Source organism: Sciurus vulgaris (genome assembly GCF_902686455.1).
Source record: "Sciurus vulgaris genome assembly, chromosome: 6".
Taxonomy (NCBI): domain Eukaryota; kingdom Metazoa; phylum Chordata; class Mammalia; order Rodentia; family Sciuridae; genus Sciurus; species Sciurus vulgaris.
Genome location: NC_136466.1, coordinates 29,555,622 through 29,577,117, shown reverse-complemented (window position 1 = coordinate 29,577,117; position 21,496 = coordinate 29,555,622). Strand labels below are relative to the sequence as shown.

The following is a 21,496-nucleotide window of genomic DNA, read 5'->3' as shown; positions in this document are numbered from 1 at the left end:
CTTCCACATCTCTAAGATGGGCAGAAATATACTGCCAAAGGAACGCCGGAATCTGATTTCATTTCCACACTGCCGGGTCACTAAAGGTTTAGTTCGGTCCTTCACTTTATACAGTATGTGGTCAACATCACTCATAGCCTGCCTAGGGCATGGTCCTAGGTGACTATACAACCCGCTTAAAGTTACATGTGTCAGCTGGCGCCGCTAGGCTGAAAGCCGGCAGGGCCCCCAGAAAAATCACAAGTGAGAGACAGATGTGGTCTCCGGAGCTCCTGTCTGACAGCGGTGAACTAGGTCTCGGGGGAGGAAAGGACTGCTGCTTCCGTCCTAACCAGCACAACCCACACCCCACCCAGACCACGGCAGACAGAGACAGGAGCCAGAAAGGCCTCGAGTCAGGGCCTCACTTCCCAGATGCTGAGGCCCACAGAAAGGCCTTCCAATATATTGCATTTTCTTCCTCTTCAAGTTCACCTTTTCTTGTCCCATATCAGTCTCCCAGGGGTCTGCCAGTTCTGGTCACCTCAGAGGGCCTGGAGCTGGCAAAAGCACAAGACACCATTTCTGCATTTGGGTCAGCCCAGTCATCAAAGGGACCCTGAAGGAACTGGACAGAAAATGGTGTCAGGGGGTGGGGGTGGGGCAGAGACAGGCTGAAGGCCCAGATACAGTGCCATATATCCATCTGTCTCCCCAACCCAAATGCAAACTAGGCATCCAGAGTGGAAACCCTGGCTTGTTACTTGCTGGCTGTGTGGCCTTGGGTGAGCACCTTCCCCTCTCTGGGCTTCTGTTTCCTCCTCTATGTGGCATGGGGTTGGGCAATGGGAACTGTAAGAGCCCTTCTGGTTTTGACATGCCACACATGGGGAAGAAGAGACAGAGTGAGGTCATGTTGTTATCTCATCTTCTATCAATCTTGTCAAGCTTGCTTGCTCTGGGTAGGGCAGGGGCTGGCAGTTTGACACACTCAGCTGTCAGCTCCTGTCATGGAGAAGCCTTCTCTGGAGGACAGGAAAGGAGGGGCCCTTGCTCAGGCAGGCCTGGGTGAGGATCCCTTCACACCACCCTGTTCTTCAGCAGCCTGGATCAGGGTGGTAGTAAAATATGCAGGAGGAAGCCAGGTACAGTGGCACACACCTGTAATCCCAGTTACTCGGGAGGCTGAGGAAGGAGGATTGCAAGTTCAAGGCCAGCCTGGGCAACTTAGTGAAAACCGCCTCAGAATCCAATATAAAAAGGGGCTGGGGATGAAGCTCAGTGGTAGAGTACCCTTGGGCTCAATTCCCAGTACTGAAAATAAAAATAAAAACATGTTGGGCTGGGGGTGTAGGTCAGTGGCGAGGTATTTGCCTACATGGTCCAATCTTCAGCACTGAAAAAACAAGAACAAACCATGTGTGTAAAATGTATGTCACAATGGTTGCGTCACAAAGGCGATGATAGGAATTTTCCTTATGCATTTACAAGATGTTCACTTATAACCCAGAAATGTGGCCGAAACCTCCTGTCTTCCAGAGTAGCATGTGTAAGGAAGCCTGTACTGGCTTTAGCTGGCATGATTTGTGGGCATTCTCTTCCAGGTTGGGCAAAAACTACTCGTTCAGAGGCCACGTACATGCCAATGTCTTTCTTCACGATGGCCGGGGCACAGGGCTCACTGCTACCTCTGCAGACTGAAGAGGCAGCCTCCTTCCATAGTCCCTGACTGTCCCATGCTTGGCAAACCCAGCTAGAAGGTCGGATTTGCCCCATCGCTTCTGACATGGTGTCAAGGCCTGCGCCTACATTCCTTCTGCCTAGGACACCCTCCCACACACCCTTCTCCCACTGCGAGGGTCTCACCCCACCCACCTCCAACACCCAGCCAAGACGCCACACTAAGGTGATTTCCCCTGATGCCAGAGTTACTCTAGTCCCAGGTGAGGAGGAAAACACAAGGATGCTCAGAGGGAGGAGTGGAGAACATAAACCGCCAAACAGGCTCCCTGAGCTGGGGAACAGCCCGAGGACCTGAGGTCATTCAAAAAAAATCATTTCCATGGATTGGGAATGAACATGGGGAATACTGCCAGCAGAATACTGAGTAACTAGAAGGTAACCGCATATTCTCAGTTTTATAAAATAGTCACATGCATGCAAATCATATACTTAGGAAAAGTAGCAGAAAGAATGACGCTGAAATGTATACAGTGCTATCTCCTTGTGGGAAGATTAAAAGCAATTAAAAAATTTCTTTCATCAATGCTGAAGATTGAACCCAGGGCTGAGTGTGCTAGGCAAGCGCTCCACCACTGAACCACATCCCCAGTCCTTTTCCTTTTCTTCTGAGACAGGGTCTCACTATGTTGCCCAGGCTAGCTTTGAACTTGTAACCCTCCTACCTCTGAATTAGGCAAGATTACAGGTGTGAGCCGCTGGGGCACTGCCATGCCCGGCAATTTTTAAATCTGATAATTTTTTGAATTTTAAAATTTTGTGTTTAAGCATAATAATCAGAATAATTATATTTCTTAAGCAGAACCCTAATATTTATAGTCCTAGGCTTGCATCCCTTTTACTATATTTTCCGAAATGTCACGCGACCTCTGCTTGAACTCCTCCAGCCATGGGGAACTCACTACTCTTTGAGGTCTGTCTTTGGCCACTTCCTCCTCACAAGAAGTAGAAATCTGGCTCCCTTTAACCCTCCTGCCCCTCAACTGGTCATAGTTCTACCTTCTAGGACAACAGAGAACAGGCTGCTTCCCATGCCCCTTCACAACAGATGGCCTGACTATGCTGCATCCCCAGAGCCTGTCCAAGGATAAGATCTCCCACATCCCTGTTTGCTTTCCTTGGATACAATCCAGGCAGCGATGCCCTTAAAGTCTCACTTTAAGTCTATGCCTCACTACCTCTTTCAAGGGCCTATCACCTGCCAGTCAGGAGACCAAGGACTGTACATTCTTTCACAGAATCTTCCTGTAACACAGGAGCTAACATCATGCCTGTCTTACAGATGAAGACACCAAGGCCTGGAGAAGCCAAGTCATTGCCGAGATCAAGATCAGCTGAAGCTAGGACTGAACCAGCACTTCACCCAGAGTCTAGTGTGGTCCACATACAAAGGTTTGCAAATTAAATAAAAAAAAAAAAAAGTGAATTCAGATCTGAAGCCTATGCCCTTAGAGTCTTATGGTTCCACTTCAGAATTACTCACGCCTACGCCAGTCTCTTACCAGGCATTGGTTTTTCTCCCCCTCTCTCACCTGGCTGGCTACCTGGAAGGGATCAGGAATGTTCCCCCCAGACTGATCCACTGAGTACCTGTTGCCTGAGGCTGGTTTTGGTAGCTGTGGGGAGAGGCTCAGAGTCCCTGCTTGGGGTTGTGGCGAGGTAGTCAGAGCCCTGGGGAGTGGAGAATGCCATCGTTCCTAAGATACTTTAGTGGCACACACTGGGGCCTGGCCATTGACTGCCCCCCAGCCCACCTCCACCCTTGTCCTGATGCTCAAAGAAGGTCAGTAACCCGATGGGAGGGAAAGCTCCTCCTCACTCCATGTCACCCCCCAAGCGAGCCCACAGAAGTTTGCTTCCTTGGTCTCCATCTTCTGCCTGGCATTTTTCCTAGTCCTCCAGAAGTGACCACTTTAGCAATGGTCTCTGCCTAGAAGAAGGATTTAGGCCCTCAAAGGTGGCGTGTGCCTGTAATCCCAGTGACTTGTGAGTCTGAGGCAGGGGGATTGAAAGTTGAGGTCAGCCCGGGCTCAACTGTTCAGCTTTGCTACCAGCTGGCTTTCTGACTTTGGATACACCACTCCTCACCGAGTCTCAGTTTCCTCAATGGCAAAGCGGCAAAGATTCACCCTGCAGCTCAGCCTAGTTGCCAGGGCTTTTGTTAGCCTGGGCAGGATGGGAATGTGCTCCAAGAAGTACTACTCAGGGCGAGTCATGATTGTTGTGACCTGATCCTTCTGTAGTGTGAGTTCAGTTTTGAGCATCCCATCCTTAAAGTCCCCCTCCCTGCAGTGGGCTGAGAGCCTGCTGGGGATGGACTTGGGAACTCAGTTGGGGGACTGAGAAATTAGGCAAGAGCACGACCTATAGGGATGGAAACAGCCATGAACTTTAAATAAAACCAGGCCATAAACCATGGGTCACAGAACTCAGCAAACTGCACAGGGACAGGGACCTGGTGCTGCTGAGGCAGGGAAGTCATTCCAGGTCCTTCTGAAGGTCTTTATGCCAAAGAACTCTGTAGACATCAAGAAGTCCCTGGAAGTGCAGGGGAGGGTGAAAATAAACACTGAGCTAAGCCAGGCACAGTACTGTAGCTCTGTGATTCCAGCGACTCTGAAGACTAAGGCAGGAGGATCCAAAATTCAAGGCCAGCCTCAGCAACTTAGCATGACCTTGTATCAAAAATTTAAAAATTAATTTAAAAAGAACTAGGGATGTGGCTTAGTGGAAAGTACCCCTGGGTTCAATTCCCAGTATTAGAAAGAAAGAACAAACACCAGACTAGCTGGGTATGGTGGCACACCCCTATAATCCCAGTAACTCTGGAGGCTGGGGCAGGAGGATTCCAAGTTCAAGGCCAGCCTCAGAAACTAAGTGAGACCCTGCCTCAAAATAAAAAATACAGAGGCTTGGGGATGTAGTTCAGTGGTAGAGCGCCCCTGGGTTCAACCCCTAGTACAAAAAGAAAAGAAAGGAAACAGAAAAACCCTGGGCCAGGTGGATGCCTGGGTTTTGCTGTATGTTGCTCTGTGGCCTCAGTCAAGCCCCTTCCCTCCATTAGACTTTAATCAGGGAGGACATGAGGGTTTCTGGGTCAGAGCTGGTGATGTTTTTGAACTTAGAGCTGGTGCAGGGAAAACCAGGAGGCATTATATTTGGCACCAGAACTTGTCTCCCTGGACTAGGCACAGAGCAGGGAAGAGAATCGTGCAGCTTGGGGACAGTACTGAGCACTTGATAGGCAGGAAAGCTAGGCACAGGCAGAGCAGGCGAGAGGGGACTAAAATTCACTGCAAAATCATCAAATATAGCCATAGTTGGGGACTTCTCAGGGTCTCAAGGGGGACTGATCATAAAGCTTATGGACCATCTAGTCCCACCTGACTGGGGGGATGGGAGGGTGAGAGCAGTTATAAGAGGGAAAGGGCCATAACTTGGGGATCCTCCTTTCCCTTCTCTGTGCCTCACTTTGTCCACTGAGGACGTTGTCCTGGCTCCAGGCTCTGACCTTCCGGGCTTGTCAGACCCCAAGGGGCAGCTGGTCCCACTGCAAGAAACCTGAGTAGAATCCCCAGAGCCCTAACCCAGCTCCAGGCCCCTTGGGGGAGGGACAGGAAGGGAGGAGAGGGCTGCAAAAAGCGGTAGATGCCCTCCCTCTTTGGCCCCTCCCACCTACCCCAAGGGCAGCCCACATGCACCGGCTCTGGGGCCTGCGAGAGGCCCTAGACCAGCGCTTCTCAGCCTCTAAACGGTGTAGTAACCACCTGGGCGTCTCATTAACTGACTCTGCTTAAGCAGTTCTGGGCAGAGTCCTGAGATTCTGCATTTCTAACAGGTCCCGGGTGATGCCGATGCTGCAAGTCCGTGGACCACTCCGAGTAGTGAACCTAGCGATCATCTGACTCTAAACGGGTGGGAAAGCTGAAGGCTCAGAGAGGTCAAGTCTCTTGTCCACAGTCACACAGCGAGCAAACCCAGATCCAAGGGAGAGGGCACCTGCCACAGACACTAGACATCTCCCCACCCGAGGCAGCGGGAATCGGCTGCGGTTCCCGGGCCCCGCGGCCGTGTTTGTAAACTCGGCAGCCCGGAGCGGCTCAGCCCGGGCCGGGTCGGAGAGCGCCGCCGGGAAGAGCCTCCCTGGACTCCGCGCCAGCCTCTCTCTGTTCCCGGAGTGCCCCGCCGACCAGCGGGAGCCAGGGGCGCAGAGTCCCCTGCGGCGCAGCGGTTGCGCACCCCCCGCCCCTCTGAAGGCAAACTTCTCCGCCCGCGCCCTTTACCTTTTTGCGGGCTTTGCAGCAGCTCAGTCTGCTGCGTCCGCAGCCCATCCTCCTCCGGGGGCTCCCGGACGCCGCCTCCCAACTCCGGGGCCCCCAGAGGACCCCGGGGTCCGGGCACGGCTGCCCGCTCCAAGCCCGCCGGCTAGGGCTGCCGGCTAAACCCTGAAACTGAACCTGGAAGCGCAGACTTGAGCTTGAGCTGGGGCGGACGCGCGCCGTAAATCCCCGAAGAGCAGGGCCTCTGCTCCGCGCAGGAGGCAGGTGACCAGAATCTCTCTAAAGGAGAGGAAGCTTACTTGGATTAGGGCAGAACGGATCTGTAGGAGGAATGGATGCTTTTGCTGGCGCTCAGCTGAGAAAGGACTACGGGAAAAACATTTTTAACTATTACTTGATAAACACAACAGCTACCATTTATCAAGGGCAGTTTCTGTCCCAGATTTTTACACCTATTATTTTATTTCTTGACATATCCTTGCAACAAAGGTATTATTTCCTCCATCGTACAGGTGAGGGAAATGCAAAGTCAAGAGATGCAAAGTGATTCGTTTACGGTGATTAAGCTAAGTACCAGAACCCAACTAGAACCTTTTCCAGAACCCAGAACCTAAGCTTCGAACCACTTTCCTACAAATAAATGATGATACTGAGTTTAATTGTAATGCCTTCTTGCTGCAGGGTGATAGCTTTTTCCAGCTTGCAAAGCATTTTAACATGCTACTCTGTCCATCATCAGATGCGCTGAGAATAATGGAGATAAAATGTCAGTGTCTGAGAAAGGAACTTTTATCTCTTCTCATTTTATTAGTCAAGGTTGCTGGGAGTGGCAACGCAGGAAAAATATACTAGTTTTGAAAATCAAAGTATGCGTATATCTGTGTATATTCGAAAATGAGGCCTCCAAACTCTTAAAAAGATTGACCGATGAAAGGGACTTAGAGTCCTGAATAGGGAAAGAATAGGAACCCTCAAAAGACATTCTTCCCTCCACAGAGTATAAAATCAATCGCCAGGGACTCCCCGAGGTCCAGGCAGGAGATGTGTAAGTTCAAAGCCAGTCTCAGCAACTTAGTGAGTTCCTGAGCAACTTAGTGAGACCGTCCTTAAATAAAAAATAAAAAGGGCTGGGGATGTGGCTCAGTGGTGAGAGCGCCTGGGTCCATCCCTGGTACCAACCCAAAACAAACCAATGAACCAACTGCATATAGTTTTAAGAAAGGAAATGAAGAAAACAGGTGACACTAGGCTCTTAGAATGCCATGGTGGTGGCTCACAGTGTGCTTCCCACCTCTGCAGCAGCATCACCACCAGGGAAATTTGATAGAAATGCCAATTCTTAGCACCTGCCTGGATCTACAGCTCCCAAACTCTGGGGGTGTGGCTCAGGAATCTACAGTTTCACCAGCCCCTGGGGTGATTCTGACCCAGGCTGAAGTTTGAGAATCCCTGCTGTAGGATGTGCTTAATAGGAAATGAGGAAAGAGTGTCTACTTCAATTAACAATGTTTATTCAAAGTACTCATGATTTCAAACTGACCAACAAGCTCCAAACAATTGAAATATCCAAGAAAAGAAGCGTGGTCAAATAAATTATGATGTAGCCATAAAAATAGAATGCTGGATCCCTGCATGGTGGCACATACCTGTAATCCCCATGATTTGGGAGGCTGAGACAGGAGGATAGCAAGTTTTTGGCCAGCTTCTGCAATTTAGTGAGACTCTGTCTCAAAATAACAAACAAAAAGTTCTGAGGAGACTCTGGGTTCAGTCCTCAATACCACACAAAACCAAAAAACAATTGAAATCAATAACTTGGCCCAGTGGGTAGGAATTAGGGAGGCAAGTCCTGTTCTGTATCCTCTGTACTCAGGAGTCTTGCCTCCAGCATCTCTGAGCCTTCTGGGAGAGTAGATTCCACTCTCCACTTTCCAACTGCTGACATTTTGATTGTATGCTTTGAAGTTTCTATGTAATAAAAAGCTTGAAAGAAGGTTCTGCTTCACAAAGGTACCACCTCGTCCCATGATGCACCATCTCAACACCATGTCTTCAGGGTTTGCCAGAGTTGTACAGAGGATAGTGCATGGGGTCTTAAGTACTTCTGCTCAGAAGTGACGCACATTAAGTCCACTCACATTCCATTGGTTAAAGCAAGTCTCACAAAGGCATGCCCAACTTCAAGGGGTCAGGGAAGTGCAATGTGTTGTAGGAAGGAGAAGGGAATCAGAGGTATTGGGAGATAGGCGTAATGTCTATCGTACTCAGCAATCAACAAGCAGGTACGTTTGGCCATTTGGGGGGCAAATACTGTGACTAATTCATTCTTGTTTGCCCAGGATTTCCCCACTTTTAGCACCGAAAGTCTCATGTCCCAGGCACACTGGGATGGTTGGCCACCTTACAGGCAAGGCATGGTATAGGTACAAGAGAAGAAGGCTTAGTTCTTGTTCTTGAATAAGTGATACTCTGTGTTTTTGGCATGAGACCTATGTGTAAGGGGGAAAAAAAGAAATTATATAAAACAGGTTAAAAAGCAAATGTCATGCAGAAGTATTAGCATTAAAAGGAGAAGAGACCAGGGTGAATAGGGATGGTCAAGGAAGACTTCCTGGAGGACCATTAAAGTTGCAGGACATTCATGTCAAAAGGAATTCTAGAACCTCAGGTTGGGGTGGAATTCAATGCTTGGCTTCTATTGTTTGCAACTGAGGCACTGACTAATATAAAGCTCTTTTCTAATTTCCACTTAGGTGATTATGTAGCCTATGTTTAATACTTCCAGTGATGGGGAAATCACTACCTAGCTTTCCATATCTAGGGGGAAGAGGAGACGCAGGGAGGAGTGATTATGAGAGGGAGGAACAGCATGTGTCAATTCAGGACAGGGTGTGGAGGTTGGGAATTAGCCAACCAGAGACTGGGGTTGTAGCTAGTCTGTCTGTAAAGGGACACAAATTGATGGGCAGGTTCTGTTGGGAAAGATCAGAAAGAACAATACAAGATTATGCTAAGCATCTTTCATAAGTGCAATATACTTGTACGTAAAAAGTTTTGCATAGAATTTCACGCAGGCCAGGGACCCCTGCAGCTCACGCTGGGCCATGTGTTCATTCCTGATTAAGAACGTCTCAGCTCGGTGGTCACTCAAGGTCCTTCTATCTTGAAAACTTTTCCTGTGCAGATTCTTCTGACTGAACTCACTTGTTCCCCAAACATGTGTACTGAGCCCAGAGTGGCTTTCTTCATAATCTGTGGATTATAATTCCATCTGGTCATCAAAGAGCAGCTCCATTGCCCTCTGCTCCAAAGGGCTCCCGGCACTTGTTCTGTGACTCTTAGCGCACTTGGCATTTCCCCGGGTGACACTGCTGATGTGCTTGCTCTGCGTATCCTCCCTAATGGATGAAGGGTCATGCAGCCCTGTCTCCTTCCTCCTCACCCTGTTCACTCCACCTGGCACTTAGTAAGCTGCGGCACAGACTGCCAGTTACTTTACTCAACTCATTCTTCACTCTTCCTTAGTTACAGAATTCTGACATTCTTCGGGATGTCAATATGCTGGAGAGCAGGCTACTTACCCAGCATCCCTTGCATCTAGGGGTAGTCATGATACTTAAGAGGAAATTGTTGGTGTGCCATCCAGGAAAATGTCTAACAGATGATTCTGCTGGGAGCCTGGTTCTCCTCCTCTCATTTTTTCATTTTCCATTTTTTTTCTCCTTCTGGAATACAGACATGATGACTGAATCCCAGCCGCCACTTATTACCTTGAGCAAAAAAACAAAGGTGCTTTGATCTCTGATGAACTGATGGAGCTCACATACCAGTCTTGATCAACTCCTTCTAAACTTTTCCACACAGTAGAATAAACAATGAATTTGCGTAAACCATAGCTATTGAGATTCTGTCACTAGCACAGAATGCAAGCAATTCTAACCAATACAAAAGCCAGCGATTAAAGTTCATCATATTGAATTTGATGGGGATAATTTATTCTTAGGGACACTGTGAAGTCCCAGCTCCAGTTCTAGAAGTGACAAACAAGGTTCTACTAAGAAAATTTCCCTGGGTTTTGTAGACGCTCCATAGGATGGTTGGTTTCGAAGACTTCCTCTTGAAAAATATTTGAAGGAAAAGAGAGAAAACCTTAAATCCTTAAGTTTCTGTTGGAGCATTTCTCAAAGTACTGGTAGGCTCATGTGCATCTGCAACTTGTAGTTTAAAATGTAATTTCCCTCGAGTCTTCTCTTTTTCCCCATCTACTGCATCAGGAAGGACCTGGAGGACTGAGTCTGAGGAATCTTCCCACTGAAGTCTGAGCCCTTCTTCTCCCAAAGTGGTGGTGGGTTGCCCCACCAGGGAATTGAATTGCCACATTGATTACATGGGTTTATGTTGAACTGAATTAAGGAGGAAGTTCTTGAAAAGGAGAATCGAGAATGCTAATTAGCAAGAAGTCATCCCTACCTATTTTCCCAGGAGAACTGTGGTGTGGGATTTCGGGCTCCCTTGGGAGAAGTGGCAAGATTCACTTTACCATTTCCTTTACCAAGAGTCAATCCAAGTTGAGTGCAGTGGTGTTTGCCTATAATCTCAGTGATTCAGGAGGCTGAGGCAGGAGGATCGCAAGTTTGAGGCCAATTTAGCAAGAACTCAGCATCTTAGTGAGACCCTGTCTGGAAATATAAAGAGAAAAAAGAGGACTGGGCATGTATTTCAGTAGAAAAGCATTCTGTGTTCAATCCCCAGTACCACAAACAAAACAAAACAAAACAAAACAAAAACAACCAAAAAAACCCCCCAAACAAACAAAAAACAACAACAACAACAACAACAACAAAAAAACAATCCATGTCAATCATCATGTCAGTCATTTATGCACTTTCTCTGTTCCCTAAATCTCAGCTGCAGACCTTCAAGGAGCTTCAGTTAAGGTAAAACAGAGTAGCAGGGGCACAGAACAGTTCCTGGGAACACTCTAGAGAAAACTACATCATTCCTTAAGCAAGCTCCAGGGTCTGGAGGCTACTAGAAGGGTTAGAAGTCGATGCATCTTTACATCAGTGTTCCTAAAATGCAGCCTGGGAGTCAACAGCATCAATTCCCTTGGGAAGTATTAGAAAGGCAAGTTCTCAGTCCCCACCTAGATCAGCTGCATTGGAAACCCCGGGTGTGTGCCCAGCATCTATCAGTCCACCACGTCCTGCCTGTGATTCCAGTGAGTGCTTCTATCTGAGAACTACTGCTTTCAACCTTCATGTCTTTCCATGTCTAATAGACATTTTTCTTTCCTTTTTTTAATGGAAACTGAAGGTAAGGAATAGAGTAGCCTTTTGGGCTTGGTGAGAATGAACACTTTTCTGTTTGAGACATCCTTGACTGGCTGGGCGCCCTGTATCTGGACCACCTCCATCTCCATCATTCACGTGAAGAAGGGGGGACTGTTCCATGGGCTGTGAGCTGGGCCCTGCGCCACCCTGCACCCAAGACTACAGGGGAGTCCTTCCCTGCCTTGGAGATACTGAAGTTCCATTTCGGATTCAGTCTTCCCATGAGCAGCTTTGTGGGCGGGATTCCAACAGTAGCATGGGTCTTTCCCAGCTCAGAGCAGAGCTGGAGAGACCCTGGTCTGGCTGCACCTATTGGTAATCCACTCTCCCCTTCCACCCACCTCCCTCAATGCACATCTTATCAGAGGACTACTCGCGCCTTCTGCATGTTCCCACCCGATATCCTGACCTCGATTCCATTCCATTTCAAGCACATTAACTCTAGATCTTTGTTCGGTGGGAGTCCTAGTTTCCACCACTCCATGTCATTCTTTGATTTAAAAAATGAATCTTTTCAACCTATGGCACTTGCTATTAATCACAGTGTAGACCATTCTTTCCCAAAGACAACTGTCCTCCAACTTTTCCCTTCTGGAAAACTTGGCCTTTTCCATCCCTGAGGCACCTTCTTTGTTTCACTGTAGTGGGAAAGTGTTACCCACAGAAAACCATGGGAATGAAAGTCGCAAGATAAGGACGAGAACTGTGTTTTGTTTGTTTGTTTTTTCTTTTTTTTTATTAAAATATTTTTTATTTTTACAGACGCATTTCGTTTTTGTTTTTCATATTTTTCCTGTGGTATAGAGAATTGAACTCAGGGCCTCACACATGCTAGGCAAATGTTCTACTACTGAGCTACATTCCCAGTCAGTGTTTCAAAGTAAAAAATATTGAAACACATGATTTAGTAAAGGAATTGTATGACATATTTATTTTTATTGATCTTATTCTATTTCTGCATTATTCTTTGCCAAAATATTGGAATTTCTGGGCCATTTATGGGGACAAGGAGATAGAAATATTCATAAATGGAAGTAGCCCAGAATATATCGGGTGTGTGATCTAGGTCTGCAGTTTCAAACCCAAATGTCTGCAAGTCTGGGTTGGTGGGCAGAAAAGAAGGCCAGTTTGAGATGCTGGGGTGGTGTGCAAACCTGAGGCCATGCGCTATTTGTTTATTTATTTATTTGGCACTGGGGATTGAACCTAGGGGTGCTTTACTGAGTCACATCCTCAGCCCTTTTTATTTTTTGAGACAGGGTCTTGCTAAGTTGCTAGGGCCCTGCTAAATTGCTGAGGCTGGCCTTGAATTTGCAATCCTCCTGGTGTGGTCACTTTGTCTGGCTCACATTACCCTTTAAAAGGAGCACAGGCTGGTCTATCCCAATGGATGGGTGCTGTATGGAAATGAAGATGCAGGTTGCCCCGATCTTCCAAGGTTTCGACAGAAGCTAGAAGTCTTTTTTTTTTTTTTTTTAATTTAAAATCTCTCTCTCTCTTTCTGTTTTTTTTTCTCTCTCTCTCTCTCTCTCTCTCTCATGCACACACACAAACACACACATGCACATACATCACCACACAAACTAAACAAAATATTGTAGGAGGTTATATTGCATCTGGTCCAGGTAGACAGATGGATGGATCAAGGGATATGGAAAATTCCATGGAAGCAAAAGAAGTGACTAATTCTGCCTGGGAGAGTGAAGGTCAGGGCACCCTCACCAGGGATGTCACGTTGGCGCCAGGATCCATAGATGAAGTAGGGGTTTTCTCATCAACGATGGGGGAAGAGATTTTTGTGGCCAGCGCTCTGTGGCAGTTTCAGGGGCCCCTGTGGTTCAGCGTGGCTGGAGTGTTGGGTGGAAGAGGGGTGCGGGGAAGGATACAGAAGACAGGAGGAGGCCTCCAAGGCCAGGCCAAGATGTTTTGACTTTATCTTTTAAGCAGTGGGAGTGGCATGGTCAGATTGGTGTTATCCAAGGTCACTCTGGGGCTCCTGTGGAGGGCGGAGAGAACATGCTGTCCCGGAGCTGCCGGACATCTACTGGAAAGGTTCAGGAGAGAGCCACCGAGGCTCAAAGAGGTGCTTGGGTCCAGAAGGACTGAGGCGCGGACGTCCTATTCAGGCTCTGCCCTCTCATTGAGCTCCCAGTCATCTGAGATAATATGGTAATTACGGCACGTGGTAGAGTGTAGGATGCTGGTGTAGGCGGAGAACAGTTTCCTCTGCTTTCCGCCTGGGAGACACAGCAGCTAGCAGCCAGCAGTGTTGTGGTTACCAGGGCTTTGAGTTACAACACATGTTTGTTTAAAAAAAAAAAAAAAAAGTTGCAATACCTTTTAAATCAGGGCCCTGGACAGGATCCAAGGACAGTAGCAGGGACCAACCCCCTTGGTGCTTCTTAAAGAAGCAGCTGTTGAGGGAGGGAGACTTGGGAACCTGGATTGCTATGGGACTCCAAGTTCAGGCAGGGCTTGGAAGCTGGGTGAGGTCGGAAGGAGATCAAGTCTCCAGCTCACGTTTTCCTCCTTTTCTCTCTTCAAGACACCTTTGAGTCAGGAGCATTTGAGCAAGATGGATAGTCTTCCAAGCTGTCTTGGAAAGCTAGGAGCAGTGAATAGAGGTGCCCAGGAATGTAGGGCCCAGCCACTTGGGAGGATGGCAAAACTTCCACCTGGTTAAAGATCAGGGGTCCATCTCCATAGGGAAAGAGTGCTCTGTTGCAGGAGGTACCAAGCAGAGGTAAGGTGTGTTGGGGGAGGGGAATCTGAGGAAATGAAACACAGATCCATTTTGAAATGAACGGGAAGGGATCTCTGTTATGGTCCCTTTCAGAGGCAGAAGTTCTTCCTTAAAGGAATTAGGTTGAGATTCAAGAGAATGTCATTCTTGTGCACTGTTGGTGAGAGTGTAAAATGGTGCAGCCACCATGGAAGATACTGGGAGGTTTCCTCAAAAAAATTAAACATGGAGCTATCCTATGACTCAGCAATCCCACGTCTGGGTATGCATCCAAAAGAATTGAAATCAGGATCTTGAAGAGGTAGCTGTTCTTCCGCGTTCACCGAAGCATTGTTCACAACAGCCAAGATATGAAAACAACCTAGGGGTCATTGACAGATGAACTGATAAAGAAAAGATGGCATACATGTCATACGATGGAATATTAGTAAGCCCTTAAGAGGATGGAGATCCTACCATTTTCACGAAGGTGGATGAATTTGGAGGAAATTATGCTAAGTGAAATACACCAGTCATGATTTCACTGATATGTGTATCTAAATAGTCACCTCACAGAGGGTAGAATGGTGGTTGCCAGGGTCAGGGAGGGGGATGAAGAATTGTTTCTGGATGGATCTTAAGTTTCTGTTATGCAAGATGAGCAAGTTCTAGAGATCTGCTGTACATCCTAGAGCCTAGGGTCAGTGGTACTTCACTGTGCTCTTAAAAATCTATTAAGAGGGTAGATCCCATGTTAAGGGAGCCTTGGAAACCTGGTTGAATGTGGGACCCCGATTTCAGGAAGGGCTTGGGAGTTGGGTAAGTTTGGAAGGAGATGAAGTCTCCAGGTCACTCCATTCCCTGCTTCCTTTCTCAAGTCAGCTTTATTGTAAAACAATAATCAAAAACCAAAACAACAGATGACACATAATGGGGGGTGGGAGGGGTTAGTGTTAGGGTTAGGGTTAGGGAGGGGGGCAAGAATGGAGGAAGGAAGGACTGTATAGAGGGAAAAGAGGGGTGGGAGGGTTGGGGGGAAGGGAAAAAATAACAGAACGAATCAAACAACATTACCCTATGTAAATTTATGATTACACAAATGGTATGCCTTTACACCATGTACAGAGAAACAACATGTATCCCATTTGTTTACAATAAAAAAAAAAAAAAAAAGACCAAAACAACAGACAGAAACAAAACATGAAGATGCAAGGAAACTTTTAGAGGAGATGGATATGTTTACTGATTTGATTGTGGTGATGGTGTCTTGGTGTATGCATATGATCAGTCCCATCAAATTGCATGCACTAGTCATGCGCAGTTTTTAAAAATATATCAGTTATACCTCATTAAACTTTTTTTGTTGTTGTTATAAAAATGGACTTTCCTTTTGATCCTTGATTTGCTTTATATTTGCACCCTGACCCTGGATAACTCACGTGCATTCACTTCTCTCTGCTCATGTCCTCTACCCCACCCTTTGCTCAGTACCTGGCATGGAGTTAAGTTCCAGCAAAGACTCATAGACAAATGAGCGAACGGGTTCATTAGTTGGATTGGGTTAGGAAGTTGGACAGAGATCACAGGGCTTTAGAGGTTCCATGGAGCTCCTGAAATTATATTTACGGTGTGCTTGTGAGCAATTCCATTTTTTCTGGGTAGAAGCTCCAGAGCCTTAATTACCACCACCAACACTTACTGAAGATCTCTTGTGACATCCTGAGCTCTTTGCGTGCTTTCCTACATTGACTCTTCAGCACCCATGAGGAAGACTGGATGGGTTACTATTCGCACTGTACTAAAGAAGCCGCTCGGGTTTCCAGAGGATAAGTCAGTGGCTTAGCATCGCCCCAGAGATTTGAACCCCGGTCTATCGAATCCCACAACCCCGGCTCTAAGTAAATAACCATGACGATTACTGCAGCTTCTCAAAGAGATGTGTGCCCCCAGAAGATGAGCCGACAACACCCTACGGCCCTGGGGGTTCTCATTCTCTGGGAAACCGGGAGGATGAGACCAGGGCAGCGGTGGAGGAGGGAGCTGGCGAGCTGGAGCCGGACAGCGCCCACGCCAGCCAGGGCTGCTATTTAGAGCCGCTCTGGAGCCCCCGAAAGGAGGGTAAGGGGGCGGGAGGGGACGAGCGGTTGTAAGAGGAGCCGGGCGGGGTGGGGGCTATCTCCTCCCCCAGCCCTGCTGCCTCCAGCTCACCCTGTCGCCTGATGTCTAAATAAGGCTTAGAGGCACACTCGAGGCAGCTAAAAATAAACTCCCGCTCCCCCTCCTGCCCTTGGGCTCTGGCGACCTCCCCAGCCCATCGGGGCTCCCCTTGGCAGGGCCGGCTCCCCGGAGCGTGCCCTCGCCTGAGCTATGGAATCGTTTCCGCAGGGACCCCGCTGGCCCGCAGTCCTGGAGGAGAAGTCAGGACATCAGGGTCCTACCCTGGACTCTGCCTTCCAAACCGGAGCAAGTCCCCCTGTTCCCTCTGAACCTCAGTTCCCCATGTGCACAATGAGGACGTTAGAAGAATAAGGTAAAGCTCTGGCATTTCACCCTCCAATAGAGGGTGCCCACGAGGGTTTTTAGGGTGCATCAGTTCTACAGATCCATTTTTTATTTCTTGCATGGCATTTCACAAAGATTTGAATTAGGCGCCGACCTTTATAATTTTGGAGAGTTCACATAAAGTCTAGATTTTCAGTTTTTGAAAAATCCGATTTGGCTACGCTTGGCTAGCCTGTCTGGCAAGAGCAGCCGGAGTTGTGCAGCGGTCTCCCCCTGCTGGCGAAAGGTATGTACTACAGGTGGCAACAGGCATCTTCCCTTTCCGCCCAGCCAGGTGGTCAACAGTCTGAAGCTGCTGAACCCATTTTGAATATCTGAGTGCATGCAAGTAGACTCCGTTTGGCATTACAGGGTCTGGGGCACTGGCAGTGCTGTGCCTGGCGAATGAGTGAATGAGAGAGATTATAGAATGCTTTGGAAACTGAAAGGGGATTATGATAACCGCATGGATGAGCTGAAATTCTGACAGTGCCCTGCTAGTCCCTGCCTGAATCCAGGTCCCAAGACCTAAGAAGGGTCAAGGTTCCCATACCCTCAGACCCAATCCAACGGCCTGTGGGAGTCATCAGACAACTAAAGTTCTCTTAGACATTGCCTGGCCCTCCCAAGACATCAGTGGGACTGTCCTTTGATGGAACATCACTGGCAGAAACAACCAGGGTCTGTTAAATGTATACAATCCTCATGAACCACGTTGGAAACCAGCAGAGGGGCAGGAAAGAAAAGAGGAGGGAGGAAACCAAACAGGTTTCTGATTGGCCTCCTTGGATTTACCCAGTTCTTCTTGGACAACTTACCAGAGCTAGATACTTTATTGAATTCAAGAATGCTGAATCTAGAATGGTCCTCAGACATAGTGGAAAACATCCCCCTCACGTTCAGTGGGGTGAAAAGGCATGAGGAGGAGAACTTGGAAGAACTGAAACTTAGCCCTTCCTGTCCCATTTCTGTAAGCAGAGAGAGAAGGAAAAGTTTCCCAGACACCTTCCTTGGGAGGAAATAGTGATTCCATCTGTATCCCACCCCTGACACCCAGTGACAGGGACAGCCAGTCTGGACCCTTGCTATTGTAGGGGCTGAAAGGTGTGACACCTGTCTTCCCCATCATGAGGGGCACAGCCGGCATCCTATGACAAGAGGAAAGCATAGCAAATATATTTAATCGAACTCTTATATGACTTAGGAGCCTTGAGATAGAAGAACCAAAGACCCAGCAGAAACTGTCCACTCTATGCTTATATTCAATAGAGAATGGACAGCCATTTTAGAAATGAGATTGGACAAAAGGGTGTGTGACTTATAATATATTTAGAGGGGGTCATCCAGGAAGTCCGTCCGCTTGGGTTTTTCTTGGCCTCTTTATCTGGCATTTCTTCCCCCAGGTACAGGGCAAGATCCCTTCTGGAATGAGGGTCTTATGTTCTATATTAGACAAGGCAGGTCAGAGAATTTCTTTACAGCCAGCTCCTACACAGTGGAGGAAGGGTAGAGTAATATTTCTAGGTTTTATGACTGGATTTGGAGGGGAAGGGATTCTGGTTTTTATGATTTACCTAGTTTTTATGATTTACCTTGGAGAAAGAGGAATTTTTAGTTCAATGGCCTGCCTTGTGGGAGGAGGAGGGGCAGGGACAGGAGAAAGAAGAGCAGGGGGGTCAGAAAGAGACTTTGCATCTGAGGTCCTTCCAGTATTCTTCAGTTCAAAGTGCCCATGCAAAAGTGTGATACCTTGGGGTATCATTTCTGAGCCCCAACAATTCTCAAACTGGGGTTCTGCATGGGTCTCAAGTGGGAGATCACTAAAAATGCAAATTCTTGAGTTTCTACCCCCGACTTGCTGAATCATAATCTGCCTTTTAATAATCCAGGAGTTTAGCATGCACCGTACTGCTTCAGAACTGTGGTTCTCAACATTAGTTGCACCTTGGAATCCCTTAGGGGACTTTAAAATATGCTAATCCCTGGGTCCCACCCTAAGGTGCAGCCTGGACCTGGGCACTTTTTAGAGCTCCCCAGGTGATTCCAGTGGGAATCCCAGCTCTAGGGAAATGTTCCAATGAGGTGAGAGTCTTTGGGAATCAAAGCAATGTCTGCTTGCACGGAGACCTCCCATTTTAACCCCTCAGACTGAGCTAGGTGGGGGAGATTGTTCCCAAGGAACCTTCCCCAGCCCTGCCTGGCCTGCCCGACCAGTTCCAGCGCTGTTCTCCAGGGCGCTGTCAGGCCACCGGTGCTCTCAGGTTTCAGACTGGTAAGGTGAGAAAGGGGTAGTTTCCCTATCAGCTTTACAATCCTACCCAGAGCTGTGGCTCTGAGCTAGAAGACCAGAAACTTGGGCCCTCATCTCACCTTTGAGCAAGGCAATTTCGGTTTCTCTCTGGCTTTAGTTTCTTTTTCTCTACAGTAGAAGAGTCAGAGTCTAGTCCACTGAAAAAAATTCCTAGTTTTTCTTCCACCTTTTTATTTTCCCCCTTGTGGTGCTGACCCCTTGTGGGTTCCCTGATGGAATCCAGGCTCTTATGCATGCTAGGCAAAAGCTCCACCATTGAGCTACATTTCCAGCCCCCTTCCTGTTTTATACACATACACATACGCACAGACCTTCAAAGTTAGATGGGACCTTGAAGATGATCTGATTTGACCTTACCTGGTTACAAATGGAAGCACCGAGACCTAGAGAGGTGAAAGACTGCCTAGCCAGGCGCAGTGGTACATGCCTGTAATCCCAGCTACTCTGGAGGCTGATCAGGAGGATCACAAGCCAGCCTCAACAACTTAAGAAGATCCTGTCTCAAAATAAAAAATAAAAAAGGGCTGAAACTAAGTGTTAGAGTGTCCTTGTGCTCAATCCCTGGTACACACATACACAAACCACACAAAGATTTTGCCTAAAGTTAGAAACTCCATCCTGATTCAGAGAAAAATTTTGACTTTGATGGGAAAGTATTCATTGTCTAGAGCATACCCCTCCACACTATCTGCTTCTGATTGTATGGGGGCTGTGTCTTTCATTGCCTCTGAAATTATAGATAACTCAGATTAATGAAAACTAGTCTTTGCCTATAGATGGGCAGTTTTGTTCCTTGGAGTTTAAATCGTCTTTTAATGTCAGTCTTGCCTTCACATTTATTTTATCATTCCTGATCTAACAAATCCAACATATCAGGTCAGGCCACTTGCCTCCCAAAACATAGAAAAGTTAGTGGTACTTTAGATTTTCCTTGAACTGTTTGTAACATCTTACAGGTTTCCTCATTGAATGAGCCATACGAAAGTTTTAATGTGTGTTCATTTTATCTCTGTATGAGAGCTATGATTTGAACTTCTTTTTGAAAATTGTCTTTTAACAACGAGAGTAGCTGGGCAGTGCCCAGGAGGTACCCCGGGGAGGTGTGGGTGTGAGAGCCAGAGTGCCAGCTGTGGTCCTGTGCTGAGGGCCGGCACCTTCATCATGGCCTGGGCTGGCCTGGACAACACCGCTGAGACCCCGGAACAGTCTCGCTGGAGCCAGAAGAGCAGCCCCAGCCAAGGTGGGAAGGAGGCAGGGACCCGACTGCCTGTGGTGATTCTCTTGGGCGGGGGGTGGCCGCAGGGACAAGAACCTTGCCAAGTACAGCGCCATCTACCCTGAAAGGGGCTGCATCGTGGCCCCGATACACAGCCCCATGGCACAGGATGTTCTCAGAGTCCCCGGGCGTCCCAGAAGCTGCTGGGGCTACTCTTTGATTATGAGATGGAGAGGGAACCCCGGCTCTTCCATGTGCTCAGCAGTGCTGGCCTCATGCTGTGCCACTGCTCGCTGGAGCTCCTGAGGGCCCCTCAGTGCTTCTGCCACCTGCCTGTGGTGGGCACCATTTTTGACAGTGGACCTGGTGATAGCAACCTGGTCAGGGCCCTGGCAGCCTGGATCATCAGTCGGCCTTGATGCGCCTGTGGCTCCTGGTGGCCTTCACCCCAGTGGTGGTTCTGTTCCACATCCTGCTTGCTCCACTCACTGCCCTCTTCCACACCCCCTGCTTTGACGAGCTACAGAATGCAGGCTCCCGCTGGCCTGGACTCTACCTCTCCTCGAGGGCAGATGAGGTTGTCCTGACCAGGGATGTGGAACGCATGGTGGAGGCACGCCTGGCCCACCTGGTCCTGGTACTCTCTGTGGACTCTGTGTCATCTGCACTTGTCAGCCACTTTTTGACTACCCTCCTTACTATACAAGCCTCCGTGTTGACTTCATGTGCAATTGTGTCCAGTGCTCACGTCCTGCTCCAGAAATAAATGCCTGACACCTCCCACAACCTACATCTGTCCTGGGGGACTGCTGGTGGTCCTCGGGGGCAGAAGTGCCTGACAGATTTCTGTGGAGCCTTGTAGTTGATTATTCAAACAAGTGCAACCGTCAATAAAAAACAAACAAACAAACAAACAAACAAAAAAAAAAAAAACAGGGAAGGGAATAAGGATGAAACTCAGAGTTGATTTTAAAAAAAATGTGGTTAAGAACCCTTAGCATAGGGTTCCAAGTCTATAACACACTTACCAATAGCACCTATTGTTAACTGCAGATGCAATGATCTAGCAGATCTCCAGAACTTAATCACTTTGCATAACTGAAACTTTATACTTGTTGCCAGAGTTGAGTTTTGATTTCCTGAATGGAAGGTGAGCTTTACTGGGGAGGTGCCAGAGGGTAGGGTTGGGTTGGGGAGAGGGCCTGTGATCTCTGCTCCAGAAGGGCAAAGCCCCACAACATAAAGCATGACTCCCACTGGCCCATTCACTCAGAGAAGCTTCTCTGACCTCAGCCCAGGAGTCTGAGGCAGATGCCAGCTTAGCTGAGGATGCAGGGGTGTGTGCTGCTCAGCTCCTCCACACTTTGCTAGGAA

At 48.0% G+C, this 21,496-nt stretch overlaps 1 protein-coding gene and 1 pseudogene across 2 annotated transcripts in view; one reads left to right on the top strand and one right to left on the bottom strand.

Annotated features, from left to right (window-relative positions):
* The window catches only part of CCDC69 (coiled-coil domain containing 69), a 41,504-nt gene extending 35,316 nt beyond the window's left edge, over positions 1-6,188 (bottom strand). The window contains exon 1 of the mRNA XM_079145790.1: positions 6,003-6,188. Within this exon, the coding sequence (XP_079001916.1) occupies positions 6,003-6,050 (48 nt within the window). The 5' untranslated portion in view covers positions 6,051-6,188. The remainder of the gene's footprint in view (positions 1-6,002) is intronic.
* Positions 6,189-19,807: 13,619 nt separating this feature from the next.
* LOC306664035 (transmembrane protein 53-like) lies at positions 19,808-20,896 on the top strand (annotated as a pseudogene). The gene has a single exon. The product of its transcript is annotated as a transmembrane protein 53-like (transcript).
* The last annotated feature ends 600 nt before the right edge of the window (positions 20,897-21,496 follow it).